This window comes from Gopherus flavomarginatus, chromosome 8 (assembly GCF_025201925.1).
Source record: "Gopherus flavomarginatus isolate rGopFla2 chromosome 8, rGopFla2.mat.asm, whole genome shotgun sequence".
Lineage (NCBI taxonomy): Eukaryota > Metazoa > Chordata > Testudines > Testudinidae > Gopherus > Gopherus flavomarginatus.
The window spans coordinates 24,265,392-24,283,744 of NC_066624.1; the positions used below are offsets into that span (position 1 = coordinate 24,265,392).

The 18,353-nt window shown below is 43.8% G+C and overlaps 1 protein-coding gene across 3 annotated transcripts in view; it reads left to right on the plus strand.

Annotated features, from left to right (window-relative positions):
• Positions 1–18,353, plus strand: part of AR (androgen receptor) — a 121,469-nt gene that overhangs the window by 76,587 nt on the left and 26,529 nt on the right. The window contains exon 3 of one of the 3 annotated variants that reach the window (XM_050964638.1): positions 4,325–4,444. The exons of 1 other annotated variant lie outside the window; for it this stretch is intronic. In XM_050964638.1, coding sequence (XP_050820595.1) covers positions 4,325–4,444 — 120 coding nt within the window. The remainder of the gene's footprint in view (positions 1–4,324; positions 4,445–18,353) is intronic. One more of the 3 variants, XM_050964639.1, reaches the window with a different exon arrangement.

An 18,353-nucleotide genomic window follows, 5' to 3' on the forward strand; every position in this document is an offset into this window, starting at 1 on the left:
AAATTGACGAGATATACACTGAACCACCCCGGACAATGTTTTTGACCCTACAGGCATTGGGAGCTCAGCCAAGAATGCAAATGCTTTTTGGAGATTGCAGGGACTGTGGGATAGCTGGAGTCCTCAGTTCTCCCTCCTTCCCTCCACAAGGGTCCGCTTGATTCTTTGGCTTTCCGTTACACTTGTCACGCAGCACTGTGCTGAGTCCCTGCTGTGGCCTCTGTCTAACATAGCCTGGAGATTTTTTCAAATGCTTTGTCATTTCGTCTTCTGTAACAGAGCTCTGATAGAACAGATTTGTCTCCCCATACATCGATCAGATCCAGTATCTCCCGTACAGTCCATGCTGGAGCTCTTTTGGGATTTGGGACTGCACAGCCACTCATGCTGATCAGAGCTCCACGCTGGGCAAACAGGAAATGCAATTCAAAAGTTCGCGGGGATTTTCCTGTCTACCTGGGCAGTGCATCCGAATTCAGATTGCTTTCCAGAGTGGTCACAGTGGTGCATTGTGGGATACTGCCCGGAGGCTAATACCGTCGATTTACGGCCACACTAACCCTAATCCGACATGGCAATACCGATTTCAGCGCTACTCCTCTCATCGAGGAGGAGTACAGAAATCGATTTAAAGAACCCTTTATATCGATATAAAGGGCCTCGTTGTGTGGACGGGTGCAGGCTTAAATCGGTTTAACACTGCTAAATTCGGTTTAAACGCGTAGTGTAGACCAAGCTTTAGTGTGAGCTCAGCAGTCACCTAGGACACAGCAGGCAAGTAATTGACTGCAAGGTGCTCTTGGAATTTGAAGGTTGCTGATGAAACCAGAGGTGTCGGAACCTGTTGTGTGACACCCCCACACTCATGCACTAACAAACTAGCCTGGCCATTTTGGGGCTTTTCTTGTGAAGAAATACCAATATACTGAAGTTTTGTTGTTGTTTTTTTTCATTCAGTGCAATAAAAGCAGGGCCGTCCTTACCCATATGCAAAATACGCCAAATTTCCTGTGCCCTGTGCAGCTGTGTGCTGCTCCAGCCCCTGCTCCGGCTCTTCTCCAGGGCCCCCGCCCCTGCTCCACCCCGACCCACCTCTTCCCACCCCAGCCCCGCCCCCACTCCACTGAGGACTCCAGAAGCGGTCGGGCCTGCCCTCACCGGTACGTAGAGCTACCTGGCCCCAGCCTACTCTGATTCCCTGACTCCCAGCTGCGCCGCCAGTGAGTGCTGGGGGGCGGTCTCCCTCCTCCCTCTCTAAAGCCTGGGAGCCAGGGGAGCAGAGCAGGCTGGGGCTGGGTCACTCCACTTCCTTCAGGAAGTAGCCAGCTCCCACCCTCCAATCCCCCACGGAGGCCTGGGACCAGGCCTCCCGCCTCCGCTCTCCCCCGTACACCCCCCCCGTGGGGGGGCTGCATAGGGCACCTAAATAGCTAGGGATGGCCCTGAACAAAAGTGAATCCTTTGATAAAGCTGTTAGGTTAGACTTATTTAGATGGATCGAAAGGTTGGCTCCTTGAGCAGTACTGAAAGCCAAAGTTTGTGGGATTTCAGGGAAAACCAGTCAGTATAGGTAGAATTTGGACAGGTACAATTTTCCATGACTCCACAACATCAGATTACATTGGGTGTATGGCTTCTTCCTTTGTTGAGGCTAATCCGGGTTTGGGTGCTCGGAGTCTGAAGTGCATTGGGTAAATCTTGATCTACTAAATGTATCTAGACTTGACAAGAAAGCAAAAAGTGAAGCAATAGATAATATGTTGCAACTGAGGGAAAGTTAATTCTTGGTGTGTCTTGAAATTGAGACATCAAGGCTGATAAGGTAGAAGCAGGTTAAATATTACGATTTACAACTCCTTTCCTTCCCTCTGAATTCGAAGAATAGTGCTTTTAAGATGCTAGCTATAAATGACAATAAATAGTGGCCTCTCAGCTCTCTGCAGGTGTTCATAAACTCACTGCTTCACAGGAAATCCCACATTAAGCAAGGCCAGTTAGAAGATGGGTTCAGTTAAAAATACTGCATTATGCTGCATAAACAACATATTCAGCCCATAGGGATGTGGGAGAACTTTGCATCACTGAGCAGTTACTTTCCTGACATGTTGCCCACAGAATCCAGCCCTCAGTCTCAAGATTAGTAGCTATAGCTCATAGTCTGAAGGGCAGGTTAAAGTAAGTGGGTAGAATAAATCATTTCTGATATAAAATGCACTGTAAGCAGAAGGATAAATATGTAGGGACAGGCAGTGCCTGGGGACGTATTCCACAATCCATAGAATAGAGACGTGCATTTATATCAAAGGAATTTTATTGGCTTTAAGTGATATAATTTGGATATCCTAATGCTCCAATGAGAATGCAGAATGTTGGAGCTGTGGGAATGAAAAGGTACATGACACTATATAGTGTAGATACCACAAAGTACCAGAGGAGTGAGAGCAAGCTGTTTTGAGTGTGGGGCAGTTTGCTTATACTGAGTCTCTCTTGCTTGTTGATAGTTCATTGCTATCTCCAAGCAGGGCTGCCTGGGGGAGGGGATGGCAAGTGGGGCAATTTGCCCCGGGCCCCGCAGGGGCCCCCACAAGAATATAGTCTTCTATAGTATTGCAACTTTTTTTTATGGAAACGTCTCCCGAAATTGCTTTGTCCCAGGCCCCCTGAATCCTCTGGGCGGCCCTGTCTCTAAGAAGTATCTTTGTAGTCCTACAGTGTGTTTCCTATCACCTGTTTCACATACTTTTATAGACAGGCCATTTTACTAAGAGTCAAGAATAGACTTGAGAGACAAATTCTGCAGCCCTCTCTCAAGCAGCATTTGGCACACAGTGATTAGAGATGGAAAGACCTGTTAGATCTCATTCAGGTCATCCCCAGTTAGCACAGGTTTGTTCTGCACAGTCTGTTTCCTAGTGTTGTGTTCAGTCTAGTTTTAAATGTGCTGTTTAAATGCAAAGTCTACCATGTGGGCGATGCTGATAATTCTGTCACTGAAAATCAGCAGGCTCACAACACATCTAGGCTGAGTCAGCTACATGTCTTCATATGCACCGAACCCCATAGCAATAAAGAATTAATGGAAAAAATGGAAGTGGCAAATGTTTGGTGTGTTGGTGGTGCTGAGGATCCACAGGAATGTGGTATAACTGTTAACTCAACCTAAGGCTGCAGGGAGGAGACCTAGCCAGATCATTTCACCTTCCTGTGACCACAATATTTCACAGAGGCTGAGGAAATAACACAGGAGATGCACGGCTGTTGCCTCATTCTGTCCCAGTTCTTTGGTTATCTTTTGGTTACTTTCTTTTTTATTCTTATAAATTTGCTGATTGCTAATGACATTCTGCACAAGACAAAATACAGACTCTCTGTCATCCAAAGAGCTTACAGTCTAAAAGATAGCATTGAAAGTGGGCCTTTAGACAAATACCTGATGTCATGTATCTTCAGGCGGGACACCCAAAGAAAGGGGCTGTTTTAGTACAGCAAAATCAGTTTACATATATATTTTGCTGCTGGCCAATTCCCGTAAAAAATTCCCATATCTAGCAACAAAGATTGCTAACATAGTAAGTGAAGAATCCTGTTTAGAATTCTCAATAGCAAGTTAACAGAAAGCATCACTGCTCCACTGGGAGGAGATGGGGTCCACGCCAATCTGATTTAGATTTTATCAGAAAGCTGCTCCATCTGTCCAGTGTCCTAATGGAGATACAGATGGTGTTTGTCTTTCCAGCAGCTCTCCTTTATGTGGAGGAATGATCACAGTTCCCAAGGCCCTATTGGGATGGCTAATGGGAGGTATTTGCACTGCCCTCTTGGGTTTCCATTTTCAGATTTCATTCTCCAGATCAGAGATGTTTCATCAAGACAATATGGCATTTGGATCTCGTAACGTTACATCGTGCTGGCCCCCAAACTGTATTGCTGTTGCCACAACATCCCAGCAATCTGCTTGCCAGATGCAGGAAAGACCATTTCAGATCAGGAATGTCCTGCAGAAACTGTCAGTGCTAGGAGCCCTTTCTTGCTCAAAATGGTATCCTTTCTGTTTAATATGCATCCTTCTTATGCAGTGGCTTTCAGCCTCCAAAATGAGCTGCAGTGCTCTGAAAACTAGATTATTTTTAGAAGACCCACACAAAACGAAACTAGGAATGTGAATTTTCCAAAACTCTTATTGAGTTCAGTGGGAACAGCGTCAGGTCCATACAGCGATGCTATGGAAAAACATGAGAGCTTGTCCTGATTGTACAGTACCTTCTGACTGATCTGTGGAAATGCAGGATCCATTGTCCATCTGCTTTTTCTTTAATGTCTCTAGGTAAACAGAAATACCTGTGTGCCAGCCGGAATGACTGCACCATTGATAAATTCAGAAGAAAAAACTGCCCTTCCTGTCGCCTGCGAAAGTGCTACGAAGCAGGGATGACCCTGGGAGGTAGTGTGAGCTTGGTAGCACTCTTTGATGCTTTCATATGCACCTGTATGATTTATATATGGAATGCACACCTGTGGCGCTTTTTTAGATCTCTCCCTAGATTAAGCTATTGGCACCTCTGACTATAGAGACTGTACATTGCCCTGTATTAAATTCTTGCAATTAACTGATAAGCGTATTATGGACATAATGCACTCTTCTTACAGATCTCTTCTTCCAGTTACCCCTGCAGGATCTCTGATGTGTGGGATACATGCCATTGACATCACCTAGGCCCATCTGGCCCATTGGGAGTAGCATGCAGCCCTAAGATAACAAGTAGTCCCATGTCATGGCAGGCAACAGGTTAAGAGGACTCACTTGTTTTATAAAGCGGGGCAGTAGGGCCTCTTTAATCCGTGCTTTGCCAGTCCCCACACTCTGTAACCCACACCAGTAATGGTTCTCTCTCTCCCCACCTCTGACAAAGATTTAACAGAAGAGTGCCATATCTTGTATTACTGAGCTTTCATTGTTTTCCCCAAAATTTCTGCAGCCCACGCTTGTGGATTATAGAAGTTATCATAACACTTACATATTGTCAAAGTCAATTATTGTTATTGCAGCTTGTAATTGCAGACCCCTCGCTCTTGTTTTTCTGTTGCATTTGTTCTCACTAATTGACCAAGTTCAGTCTTCCCCAAAAGGGCCTTCCCCATCCCTAGTGCACTGTGCTGAAGTTGTACTGTGGTTGCCTTTGAATAACAGGAAATATTTTCACAGACTTCTCTTGGAGGGACTTTTCCACTACTGCCGTTTAACCTTTCTATGCCAAAACATTTTTTATCTCCTGGTCTTTTAAAAGCTATTCATAATATGGGCATTTTATTGTTTGTCTGGGTGTGAAGTGGTTTGACATGCATGGGTTGTGATAATTTAATAGCTCTGGTCTTTTAAGTGGACTGATCCTTTAAAAGGTGCAGTAAATATGGAAGGACTCTAGGCTCCAATTTAATTCTTTCTCATTTCACAGCTCTCCCCTTTGCAGTTGTATAATTCTCCAACTACTTTGCTGACTCCCTAATGTGCCTTCCTAAAATCCCTTTGAATCCTGAGAAGCTCTAGCTAATTAGTGACCTTTCCTCCTTCTTTAAAATAACCATCCGGGTGAGATGATAGTTATGTGTGAGCCGTAATTGTGGTGCTTGCACCTTGTTATTAGTTATGTATTTGTCTGGAAAATAAAAGAATGAGTCACTAAAATATTGGCTTTTCCTTAATCCCACTGGAGCTGAGTCACATTGGTGTTGCTGAATCCAGCTGTTGCGGAATTGTGTCATTAATGCTTTCATTTGAGGTGTCAAATGCATTGCTTGTCGATTGTGTTTATTTTCTGCAACATGATGGATATGGATTAATCCCATATAGAGAGCAATAAAGCTTAGTCCTTTTCATCTTCAGAGTGCTTTATAAACACGTTCAACAGATCTACACTACAGGCCTATATTGGAATAACTACAGTCCTTAGGGGTGTGAAAAATCTACACCCCTGAGCAACATAGTTGTACAGACTTAGCCATACCCCCCATCATGTGTAGACTGCACTATGCTGGTGGTAGAGTTTCTCCTGTCAACACAGCTACTACCTCTCAGGGAAGTGGATTAACTATGCCGATGAGAGAAGCTTTTCCATCAGCATAGGAGCGTCTTCACTAACGCATTACAAGGGCACAGCTATACCAGCACTGCTGTTACACTGTACGTCCTGTGCCTTGGCCATGGAGGTAGTAGCATTCTGATTTTACAGGTAGGAAAACAGGCATAGAGAAATGAAGGGTCTCACAATAAGGCTGAGTCAGAGCTAGTTGAGAACTCCCATGTTACTGGTTCTCTGATCTGTGCTTGACATCATCACTTGGTCAATAAGGGGAGAGCGAAGGTTTGTTTTTCAATAAACAGCTTGAACCCTGGCTTCCCCTGTGGCTGCATCATCACATTTCACTTGAACATTTGTGGAAAGGCCTGAAGTTAATTAAAAGTCACAGAGTTGTAGAGCTCTCTGTCCACATCAGCGGCTTTCTTTGCGAGCCTTTAAGCTTTTGTGTTCACTAGGGGAAAAAAGGGTATGGTCTTATTTCAAGTTAGCTAACACAAGGTAAAATTCTAGTGAAAACAAGGCAGTTTGTAGCTTTCAGCAGAGTTAGCAGGTCAAGGTAAGCCCTAGACTCCGCTATGGTCTCTAAGGGTATGTCTACATGGCTGTGTGTCTCAGAGCCCAGGTCAGCTGACTCAGGCACACTGGTCTCACTCTATGGGGCTAAAAATAGCAGTGTAGACATTCTCGCTTGGGCTGGAGCCAGGGCTCTGAGATGCAGTCTGAGCAGGAACATCTCTGTTGCTATTTTTAGTCCATAGTATGAGCCTGAGTCGGTTGACGCAGGCTCTGAGACTTGCTACCACTGGCCTTTTTTTTTTTCTTTCTTTCTTTTTTTTCCGTGTAAATGTATCCTAACTTGACTGGCTCACCCTCCTGAAAGCTACAAACTGCCTTGTCTTTACTAGGAATTTACTCCATGTTAGTTACCTCGAGCTGAGCACACACCTCTTTCCTAGAACAGAACACCTTCTTATTTTCCCTGTGTGGGCTGGTGGAAACATTAGATCAGAAGAAAAGGGGGTCAGAGTGGCTACAGTCCACTCTCCCAGGTGAGCACCAGCTCCAGTGTGTCACCCTGGCATTCCTGATGTTCCATTGGGTTGTTAGCACTTCAGAGGGGGCCATGCTGGATCCAAGTGTCACCTGCCATACCAGCTATGTGAGTTAGCAGCACAGCAAGTACTACAAATCTCCGCAAAAACTTCTAAGTGCACTGAAATGTGCAGCTCAGCGAGGCCAACAAAAATGTCCTTAGAATATCACAGAGGAGACACTGTATTAGGCAGATGTTTTTAAAACTCAAGCTGAGGCTCCGTAACTAACTGGGAGCATCACAGGAAATATGAAGGCTTCTTTTGCTGCAGTTGGCTTGTTTCCAGGTCACCATGCTCCTCTTGTAGTGTGCAAGCAGCTATCGTTTAATGAAGGAACGAATCGCAATAGACAAGCCATTTCTGGGTCAATTTAAACCCCGCTGGGTGGTGGTTTAGGGCATGAGGCCAACAAATCTGCCATTTTGACCATTTGAGAAGTATCTTACAAATGGGTTTATAAGTTGCAGGGGGAAGGTAAGTCAGGCTTGTCCATTCACTGGATCAGCTGCTGAAGCTTTCTGATTGGTTGGCAGCTCTGTGTTCCCCATTGTATTTGAGTCCTAATGCCATTTTACTGTCTATATTAATAAAGGCCTTTCTGGCATTGTCTTCCTGGGATTTTAAGGTGCTTTCATTAACTGCTTGGGCAATTCCAAGAACCTTGAACCTCAGGTTTTTGCCCAGATATTCCCTGAGAGCAGTTGGGAATGCCAGGAAAAGATGCACCAGATAAAAGTATCTGAAAGCTCTGAAACACATGCGACTTGAGATAAACATATCTCTGTGAACATAGAGGAAGAGAGAGCCTCAGCAACTAGATATTATTGGTGCTCAGTAAATACCAGGAAGAGAGAGAGAGAGAAGTCCTGTTTCCTCTGCCTTTTCTGTCATATGAAAGTTCTGGAGCATGTGACAACAGATTTTTGGAGACAAAACATGCCTTATCTTCCACTGTGACCTGCAGGATGGGCTTTTCTATTTTATGCTCTAGTTATGAGAATAGCCTTAGGGCTTGTCATCACTAGAAAATTAGATTGATGTTAACACAGTTCAGCAGTCAGTAGGCAAGGGCCATTGTGTTTAACGTCCAGTTAGCTGGTCATGATTATCCTTCTGGTTCCAGTAAAGGTTGCCCACTACCAGCTGACACAACGTTAAACACCGTTTGGCCCTGTCTGCTCTGATTGCTGAGTTGGTAGTTAATATATCTCTTCAAGGCTGTGTTGTTACACTAATCACTTAATTTTTTGGTTCTACCTGCAGGCACCATATGGGGAGGCTACATCGGTATTTGGAGTAGCTCATGTTGATCATGTAGCCAGTTAACAGAGTCAGTGTACCGGTTAGTAACCAGTAAATGAGTAAATGGGCCTGGTGGGAACCCAGGTGATATTTAGTTTCATGAAACATCTGGAATGTTTTATTTTAAGTTCTGAGATTTACTGAACCTTTTGTTTGCGTTTCAAGAAACATTTCTTCCCTTAATTTAAACTCTTGTTAATCCAGGGAAATTTAATAAAAACTGTGGGGGCAGATTTTCAGTTACACCAAAGCACCTTTACACCACTCACTCCCACTTTCGGGTGACTTTACACTGCCCGAGTGATGTAAAAGGCCTAGTGTAAATGAATATCTGGTTCTGTCTTTTTGACTAACTGGAAGTCTATGCAGTGTAAGGTCCATCTTTGAAAGTCATTTTTGCCAGGTCTCCAGACTAACTACCGTAGAAGAATAAAAGATGAAAAACATACGATGCAGCTTTGTCAAAACCAACTCGAACCCAAACTTTCAAAGTCTGAGGTTTGATGTATATTTGATGTGAGCAGGGGGCAGAAAATACCCTGAAAACTGGGCTGATGGAACATCTAACAGCCAGAGCAAGGGAGTTGTCAGTTAGGCTACCTATGGTATAATATAATGAAAATGAAAGAGACTGGCAGCATTAAACACAGCACAAAATGAGGTGTGGGAGCCTTCATTAATGATTGTTAGCTACATAAACACGTTAATTTCACAATGTTTTCCGTTGCTGAGCTGGATAATATATGATGGGGATTGTTAGGCTGCTGTGAAATAGTCAAGGAACTTGTCAGTGAAAAGGCTCAGTTTTGTTGGTCTCTGGGGAGCAATGATTTAGATTAGTTTTTTTCGCTATCTCCAAGAATATTCTAACCACTCCCCTCTCCCCATCATGCACACACACTCAGTAGAGCAGCAAGTGCCCTGCCTGACCCTTCCGCGTTTACACCAGCAAATAGTGCATTTGAAAAAATGGTAATAACACAATGAGGGGAAGGTCAGAGGCAAGCAATCAGCCCAACCCCCACCATCCATTCCTTCCAGACAAGAAGTAGGGAAAATAAATTGCCAAACGTAAACATGCTCTCTCACTCTCATGCTCACTCACTGCTGGATTAGCGCACAAGGTCTGGCTAGCTGTTCAATCACACTGTGCCAGGTCGGGGAGAGGCAGGCTACATAACCTGAGAGCTGCCTCTTTCATAGATTAATATGTCCAATAGACCATGACTCTCTTTCACAATCAAGCATCACTGTATGAGCAAGATGTAGGAGAGACCCAAAGTGCAAGAAGTAAAAATGGATGGGTTCTGCCTCACCTGATATAAGAAAAACCAACAATCCTTGTAAGGTGAAAACATACCTCAGTGAGCTGTTCGGAACATTCAGTTGTTTTGAATTTGTCATTCAAAGCTCAGTTCTGCTCCTAAAATGTGATTGTAAAAATGGAATAGTGGGGCTCTCTTTTTTTGTCTCTGTGAGTCCAGATCAGATTTGCTCTTTTACAAGTAGAAGACGAGGGAGTTGTTTTTAGTGTCTTCCAACTCTGGAAACTCACTTTGGTGCCTGTGAGTCAAGCTGAGGTTTTTTCCTGCTTGCTCTTTGGCAACAAGGAACATTTCGTAGTCAGAACTTCACTATCAATTTCAGTTGATAGCATACAGTTCAGAATGGAATGCTGCTTGTTCCTCCAGAGTTTAGTTGAATATGAAGGGCTAACAGAAGTAAGACCCACCAGAGAAAGATTTAGCCAGCAAAGTGAGCAAATGTGACTGAATTCATATGGGGAGCAGATCAGCAAAGTTAAGAAGACACCATTTGGAGCACGTTTCAAAGCAGAAATGCATCATGAAAGAAAACCTTACACACCCCTGATGGGTCGTGATGTTTGAACAATAATTTTTTTACGGCTGAACATGGCTAACCTGCTGGACATGGCCAACCAAAACTTCCTGATGGCCAGTTTATAGCCATTTGTTGTTCTGTCCTTGTTGGTGCTGAGCTTAAATAATTCCTCTCCCTCCCTGGTATTTTGACATCTCCTACCAGGAGGTGTAAAGGATGTGCTTGGGAGGGACTCCATTACATTCTGAAGGCTCGCATTTCTTCCTGCCTTATAGCCCTGACTGTCACTGAAGTTAATGGCAAAACTCCCATTGATTATAATAGTTCAGGATCAATACATATATCCCTTGGAGGCTCATCATAGCCATCTTTGGAATAAGGAATGCTAGAGTGGGACTCCTTTGGGAACTGATCTGCACTTCCTTAATTGGCCAGAGGGGTCGCTGTTCAACAGTGCACTGTATGTATTACTTCTGGCCCTTGCCAGCCTGGGAAGGACAGAGACAAGGAATCAAACCAGGATCTCCAGCACTACAGTGCAGAGCGCTAAGCCCTTGACCAACAGAGCAGCCGTTTGCTATGTTTGCAAAAGCTAACATGCTTTTATTTATTTTTAAGCTCTTTTTCTTTTTACTTAAAGATTCATAGTGAAGTTTCCTTGAATAAAAGCAGCCATACATCATTGCTACGTTCTCACATAGGACAGACTGACAATTAATGCTGCTAACGATGGGGCGTAGTTTTCACTCTCCAGGTCACCCTGACCTGTTCTGCCTCGTCTGTTTTACATTTGTTTTTAATGCTGGTTTAAAAGTAATTCTAAAGCCATGTATGCTGTGAATTCACGCACTGCTATTTTTCCCCCCAGTAGAAAGACAAAGCATTCAAGAATGCTTCCAGGGTCAAACAGTTCGTATTAACTGTTTATTAATCACCAGTCACTTCTGGGTAGAGAGCTATGTGTGACCAGTGAACCTGCAGCTTTGAGTATTTATAGTGCTATAAGGAGGAGACCAAGCAAATGTCTTATTTAAAACTTTCTCTGCTTTGGCACAGAATTGCAGTTCTGAAGCCTTCATTATTGATTTAGTTCACTCTGACATGAGAGCTGAAATCCATTAAAAAGGATCTTCTCATGACCCATACCATCAAACCAAAAAAAGGGGGACAATGGAAGAAGTGAAGTAGTTATAGCACTTGGTGATGCTTCTAACTTTTCAGCAAGAGTCCCCAATGCACATCACTCCTGCCCTAGAGTCTCCCTTGTTATTGCAGACCTGAACACCTATGCAGCTGTGCTGATGCATCTCAATCCTGACCTGCAGTAACCCTTCTGTTCCACTTGTAAGCAACCAAATGTCTCTGCTAATGAACCTTACACAGCCCTCTTCCCATTTTGGTCATGCACCAATCTATTCAAATTCTTTGATGGTGTCAACAAACATGTGGACAAGGGATATTCAGTAGATTTAGTGTACTTGGACTTTCAGAAAGCCTTGGACGAAGTCCCTCATCAAAGGCTTTTAAGCAAAGTAGGCAGTCATAGGATAAGAGGGAAGATCCTCTCATGGATCAGTAACAGGAAACAATGGGTAAGAATAAATGCTGAGTTTTCAGAATGGAGAGAGGTAAATAGTAGTGTCCCCCAGGGGTCTGTACTGGGACCAGTACTATTCAACATATTCATAAATGATCCAGAAAGAAGGATAAACAGTGAGGTGGCAACATTTGCAGACAATACAAAATTACTCAAGATAGTTAAGTCCAAAGCTGACTGCAAAGAGTTCCAAAGGGATTTCACAAAACTGGGTGGCTTGGCAACAAAATAGCAGATGAAATTCAGTGTTTATAAATGCAAAGTAATGCATATTGGAAAACATAATCCCCAAACTATGAATAAAAAATGATGGGGTCTAAATTAGCTGTTACCACTAAAGAAAGAGATCTTGGAGTCACTGTGGATAGTTCTCTGAAAACATCCACTCAATGCGCAGTAGCAATCAAAAAAGCAAACAAAATGTTTGGAGCCATTAGGAAAGTGATAGATAATAAGACAGAAAATGTCATAATGACACTATATATATCCATGCAATGCCTACACCTAGAATACTGCATGCAGTTCTGATTGCCCCATCTCAAAAAAGATGTATTAGAATTGGAAAAGGTACAGCGAAGGGCAACAAAAATGAGTAAGGGTATGGAACAGTTTCCATATAAGGAAAGATTTAAAAGATGGGGATTTATCAGCTTGGAAAAGAAACGACCAAGGGGAGGATATGATAGAGGTCTATACAATTGGGAATGGTATGGAGAAAGTGAATAAGGAGGTGTTATTTACCCCTTCACATAACACAAGAACCAGGGGTCACCCAGTGAAATTAATAGGCAGCAGATTTAAAACAAACAAAAGGATATATTTCTTCACATAATGCACAGTCAACCTAAGGAACTCATTGCCAGGGGATGCTGTGAAAACCAAAAGTATAACAGGGTTCAAAAAAGAACTAGATAAGTTCATGGAGGATAGGTCCATCAATGGCTATTAGTCAAGATGGTCAGGGATGCAACCCCATATGTTCTGAATGTCCCTGGTCTCTGACTGCCAGAAGCTGGGAGTGGATGACGGGATGGATCACATGATGATTACATGTTCTGTTCATTCCCTCTGAAGCACCCAGCCACTGTCAGAAGACAGGATACTGGGCTGGATGGACCATTGGTCTGATTGTTCTTATTTTCTTAGGTCCTTATAATTTTGTCAGTCCATTTTAGTCCTGACTTGCAAAACTTTCTGACACTCTAGTCAAGGGCATTGCCTAAATAGGGGCTTCCAGTACACTATAGTCCTGACCTAAAGCGCACACACGTTGTTCTATATGTATAGACTACACACACACTGATAGTGGACTGTAATCGCAGCCTGTAGAACCCACTGCTATTCTGGTCTTGGCTTCCCAGGCCACAGGTCTGCCCATGCACCTCATTCCTGACTTGTAGCACCCCCTGTTATTCCAGTCTGGATTTCCTCCTTACCAGAGACTGAAATGTGGCAGACGTGCTTGAGTTTTACATATTAAAGCCAGAAGGACCCATTGTGATCATCTAATCTGACCTCCTGTATAACAGAGGCCACAGGACTTCCCTGAATTAATTCCTGCTGCAAGTCCAATAGGTGTGGTGGAACTAGAGCATATCTTTTAGAAAAATATCCAGTCTTGGTTTTAAAATGTCCAGTGATGGAGAATCCATCACAACCCTGGGTAAGCTGTTTCAATAGTCAGTTACCGTCAATGTTTAAAATTTGCATCTTTTTTCTTATCTGAATTTATCTAGTTTCAACTTCCAGCCATTGGATCCTCTTATATCTTTGTCTGCTATATTGAAGAGCCCTCTGTAATAACCTTAGTCCCAGATCTGGACCTTAGCGTCCAAAATATGGGGGTTAGCATGAAAACCTCCAAGCTTAGTTACCAGCTTGGACCTGGTACCTGCTGCCACCACCCAAAAAATTAGAGTGTTTTGGGGCACTCTGGTCCCTCTGAAAAACCTTCCCTGGGGACCCCAAGACCCAAATCCCTTGAGTCTCACAACAAAGGGAAATAATTTTTTTTCCCTTCCCCCCTCCAGGTGCTCCTGGAGAGATACACAGACACAAGCTCTGTGAATCCAAACAGAGTGAATCTCCCTCTCTGTTCCCAATCCTGGAAACAAAAGTACTTTCCTCTTCACCCAGAGGGAATGCAAAATCAGGCTAGCCACTTCAACACACACAGATTATGGGCTAAGCTTAAGAGCTTCTCCCGGTACTTAGTTGGAACCACCAACTGTTTTTGCGGCTGCCATTTTTTCCGGTGTCCACCAGAAAGAATTTTTTTGTATAAAAGTCCTTGGTTTATAACAAACCGGGATCGATTAGAAGAGCTGAGAGGCGGTGGGGTGCTTTGTGCCGCCGCCCAAGCTTTCTGAAGGCTGTCATCTGCTTTTTGCTCAGTCTGGAACTGTTTCCTTGAGGCTGGGGTCACCAGTTTTTTTTTAGACTGTGGACTTGGGCTTGGTCCCTCTGGAAGCGATGTATGTGATGGGGTTGTTTCCGTTGCTGGTGAACCGCTCTCCGCTGGTGCACCTGAGGGTATTTCAGGCTCTGGCTGAGCCTTTTGGGTATGGCTGTCTTTTGCTTCTGCCAGTTTTGGCTCGCTGGCGCCCTCTGGCGTTGAGTTTGAAGATGTGGTTGCACTTGCTGGTGCTGGTTGCTGTTCCAGTTTCGGGCCTGGGACTGGAGATGCTGTGGCTGTTTTAGTGGTAGGCATGGAATCCGGGTCCACTACCTCTGTCTGGGTCTCTGGTAACACAGACGGGGCCTCTGTGGACGGCTTAGGAGCAGGAATGGGTCTGGAAGCTTGCCTGGTTTGGCTACGTGTAACCATTCCCACTCTCTTGGCCCGCCTTACCTGGTTGGCCAAGTCTTCCCCCAGTAGCATGGGGATAGGATAATTGTTATAGACTGCAAAAGTTCACATTCCTGACCAGCCTTTGTACTGGACAGGCAGTTGAGCTGTAGGCAAGTCTACAGCTTGTGACATGAAGGGGTAAATTGTAACTTTGGCCTTTGGGTTGATGAATTTGGGGTCAACGAAGGATTGGTGGATAGCTGACACTTGTGCCCCCGTGTCTTTCCACGCAGTAACCTTTTTTTCGCCCACTCTCAAATTTTCCCTTTGCTCCAAGGGTATTTGAGAGGCATCCGGGCCTGGGGATCTTTGGTGTGATGGTGGTGTAATGAATTGCACTTGCATGGTGTTTTTGGGACAGTTGGCCTTGATATGTCCCAGTTCATTACACTTAAAGCATCTTCCATTTGATGGGTCACTGGGCCGAGGTGAGTTACTGGAGACTGGTGAGGTTGAAGGGTAGGGTATCTGTGGCTTTACTTGGGTGGTATGTGGGGTCTTTGGCTGTCCTCGGTTGTAGGGTTTATGGTCTGTGTGCCCCCTGGGGTAATCGTTCCCCTTGACAGTAGCTTTTTTGCTTTTTGCCAGTTCCATCCATTTGGCTTTAATCTCCCCCGCCTCAGCGATATTTTTGGGGTTTTCATTTTGTATGTACCGCGTGATGTCTTTAGGAACACCATCCAAGAACTGCTCCATTTGTATGAGGAGGTTCAGTTCTTCCAAGGTTTGAATGTTGTTTCCTGTTAGCCAGGCCTCATAGTTTTTTGCAATGTAGTAGGCGTGTTTGGGAAATGACTCCTCTGGTTTCCACTTTTGGTTTCTGAAACGCCGACGGGCATGATCTGGGGTTATCCCCATCCTGTATCTGGCCTTGGTTAGAAAAAGTTTATAGTCATTCATTTGGTGCTTAGGCATTTCAGCTGCCACCTCTGCTAAAGGTCCACTGAGCTGTGACCTCAATTTTACCATGTACTGGTCTTCGGGAATGCTGTACCCAAGACAGGCTCTTTCAAAATTTTCCAAGAAGGCCTCGGTGTCATCACCTGCCTTGTAGGTGGGAAATTTCCTGTGCTGTGGAGCAATAATTGGCGCCGGGTTGTTAGGGTTGGCTGGAGTCTGTTGCTTAGCCTTTTCTAATTCCATGGCCTGTTGGTGGGCTTCCCTCTGGAGTTCTATCTGTTTTCTGTGGGCTGCCTCGTCTTCTGCTTGTTTCCTTCGGTGGGCCACCTCTTCTTCTTCTAGTTTTCTTTTGTGTGCTGCCTCTTTGGCTGCCTGTTCTCTTTGGTAGGCTGCCAGTTTGATGCTTTCTTCCTTTTCTTTCAGCTCCACCTCTTTTTGTCTTTTTTCCAGTTGTCGCCTGTGTTCAGCTTCTTTGATTTGTTCCTCGGCCTCCATTTTTGTCTTGGTAGACATGGTTCCTGTTTTCTTGTGTTGGGGTGCCCTCCGGTGTTTATCTTCTGAACTGCAGGTTCTCTGTTGCCTCCTGAAGTCTGCCTAGCAACAGTGCTTTTTTCCTTTTCTCTCTCTAGCTAATCTTCAATGTCAAGTAAACCTGAAAAACCACTTTATTTGCATTCATATAGTGCTGGTATGACTCTCAATGGGAGTGCTATTGTGTGACAAAAGACTGTTAATAGTCCTTAACGACTTCTGCTTAACATGCAAGCCACAAACTGCCAGAGAGAGCAGAAAAAAAAAAATTTTTCTCTCTGGTTCCCTTTTAAAACCAACTGCTTCTCTCTGCTAAAAAGCCCTTAGCAGAGAAAAGAAAAATACAATATTTCTACTGGCTTCTGGATTCTGTCTATCTCCCACCGCTGCTACTCATGTAATAACCTTAGTCCCAGATCTGGACCTTAGCGTCCAAAATATGGGGGTTAGCATGAAAACCTCCAAGCTTAGTTACCAGCTTGGACCTGGTACCTGCTGCCACCACCCAAAAAATTAGAGTGTTTTGGGGCACTCTGGTCCCTCTGAAAAACCTTCCCTGGGGACCCCAAGACCCAAATCCCTTGAGTCTCACAACAAAGGGAAATAATTCTTTTTCCCTTCCCCCCTCCAGGTGCTCCTGGAGAGATACACAGACACAAGCTCTGTGAATCCAAACAGAGTGAATCTCCCTCTCTGTTCCCAATCCTGGAAACAAAAGTACTTTCCTCTTCACCCAGAGGGAATGCAAAATCAGGCTAGCCACTTCAACACACACAGATCTCCCCTGATTTCTTCCTCCCACCAATTCCCTGGTGAGTACAGACTCAATTTCCCTGAAGTAAAGAAAACTCCAACAGGTCTTAAAAGAAAGCTTTATATAAAAAGAAAGAAAAATAAGTACAAATGTTCTCTCTGTATTTAGATGATACAACACAGGGTTAATTGCTTAAAAGAATATTGAATAAACAGCCTTATTCAAAAAGAATACAAATCAAAGCACTCCAGCACTTATATTCATGCAAATACCAAAGAAAAGAAACCATATAACTTACTATCTGATCTTTTTGTCCTTACACTTGGAAACAGAAGACTAGAAAAAAGAAACTACTTTTCCAAAGCTCAGAGAAGGCAGGCAGCCAGAAAACAAAGACACAGACACTCAATTCCCTCCACCCAAAGTTGAAAAAATCCAGTTTCCTGATTGGTCCTCTGGTCAGGTGCTTCAGGTGAAAGAGACATTAACCCTTAGCTATCTGTTTATGACACCCTCTCATATCAAATTTCTGTTCCCCTTGTAGGTTTTTATAGACTGTGATCAAATCACCCCTAAACTTTCTCTTTGATAAGATAATTAGATTGAACTCCTTGCATTTCCCATTATAAAGCATGTTTTCAAGTCCTTTAATCATTCCTGACACTAGAGCTGGACATAGTATTCCAATAGCATTTGCCCCAGTGCCAAATACAGAGCTAATATAACCTCCCCATTCCTATTTGATGTTCCCATTTATACATACAAGGATCACGTTATCCCTTTTGGCCACAGCATGGCCCTGGGAGGTCACAGTCAGCTGATTATCCACCCTTACCCTGAGTCTTTTTCAGTCACAGCTTCCAAAGTCAGAGTCCCCCATTCTGTCAGCATGGCCTACATTCTTTATTCCTAGATGTATGACCCTTACATTTGACCGTATTGAAACAGATTGTTTTACTGCAGCAGGTTTAACAAGGGATTCAGATCGTTCTGTGTCAGTGACTTGTCCTCTTCATTGTTTACCACTTTCCCAATCTCTTTGTCAACTGCAAACTTTATCAATGATGAGTTTGTTTTCTTCCAGGTCATTCATACATTTTTTTTAATAGTGTAGGGCCAAGAACCAATCCCTGCAGGATCCCACTAGTCTCACACCCACTCAGTGATGATTCCCTGTTTACAATTACATTTTGAAACATATCAGTTAACTAGTTTTTAACCCATTTACTATGTGCCGTGTAGATTTTTCATCATAGTTTATTAATCAAAATGTGTTGTGGTACTGAGTCAAATGACTTACAGAAGTGTGTTACATCAACACTGTTACCTTTACCAACCACATTTGTTATCAAAAATGATATTAAGGTAGTTTGACAAGATGTATTTTCCATGTTAAATTGCATTA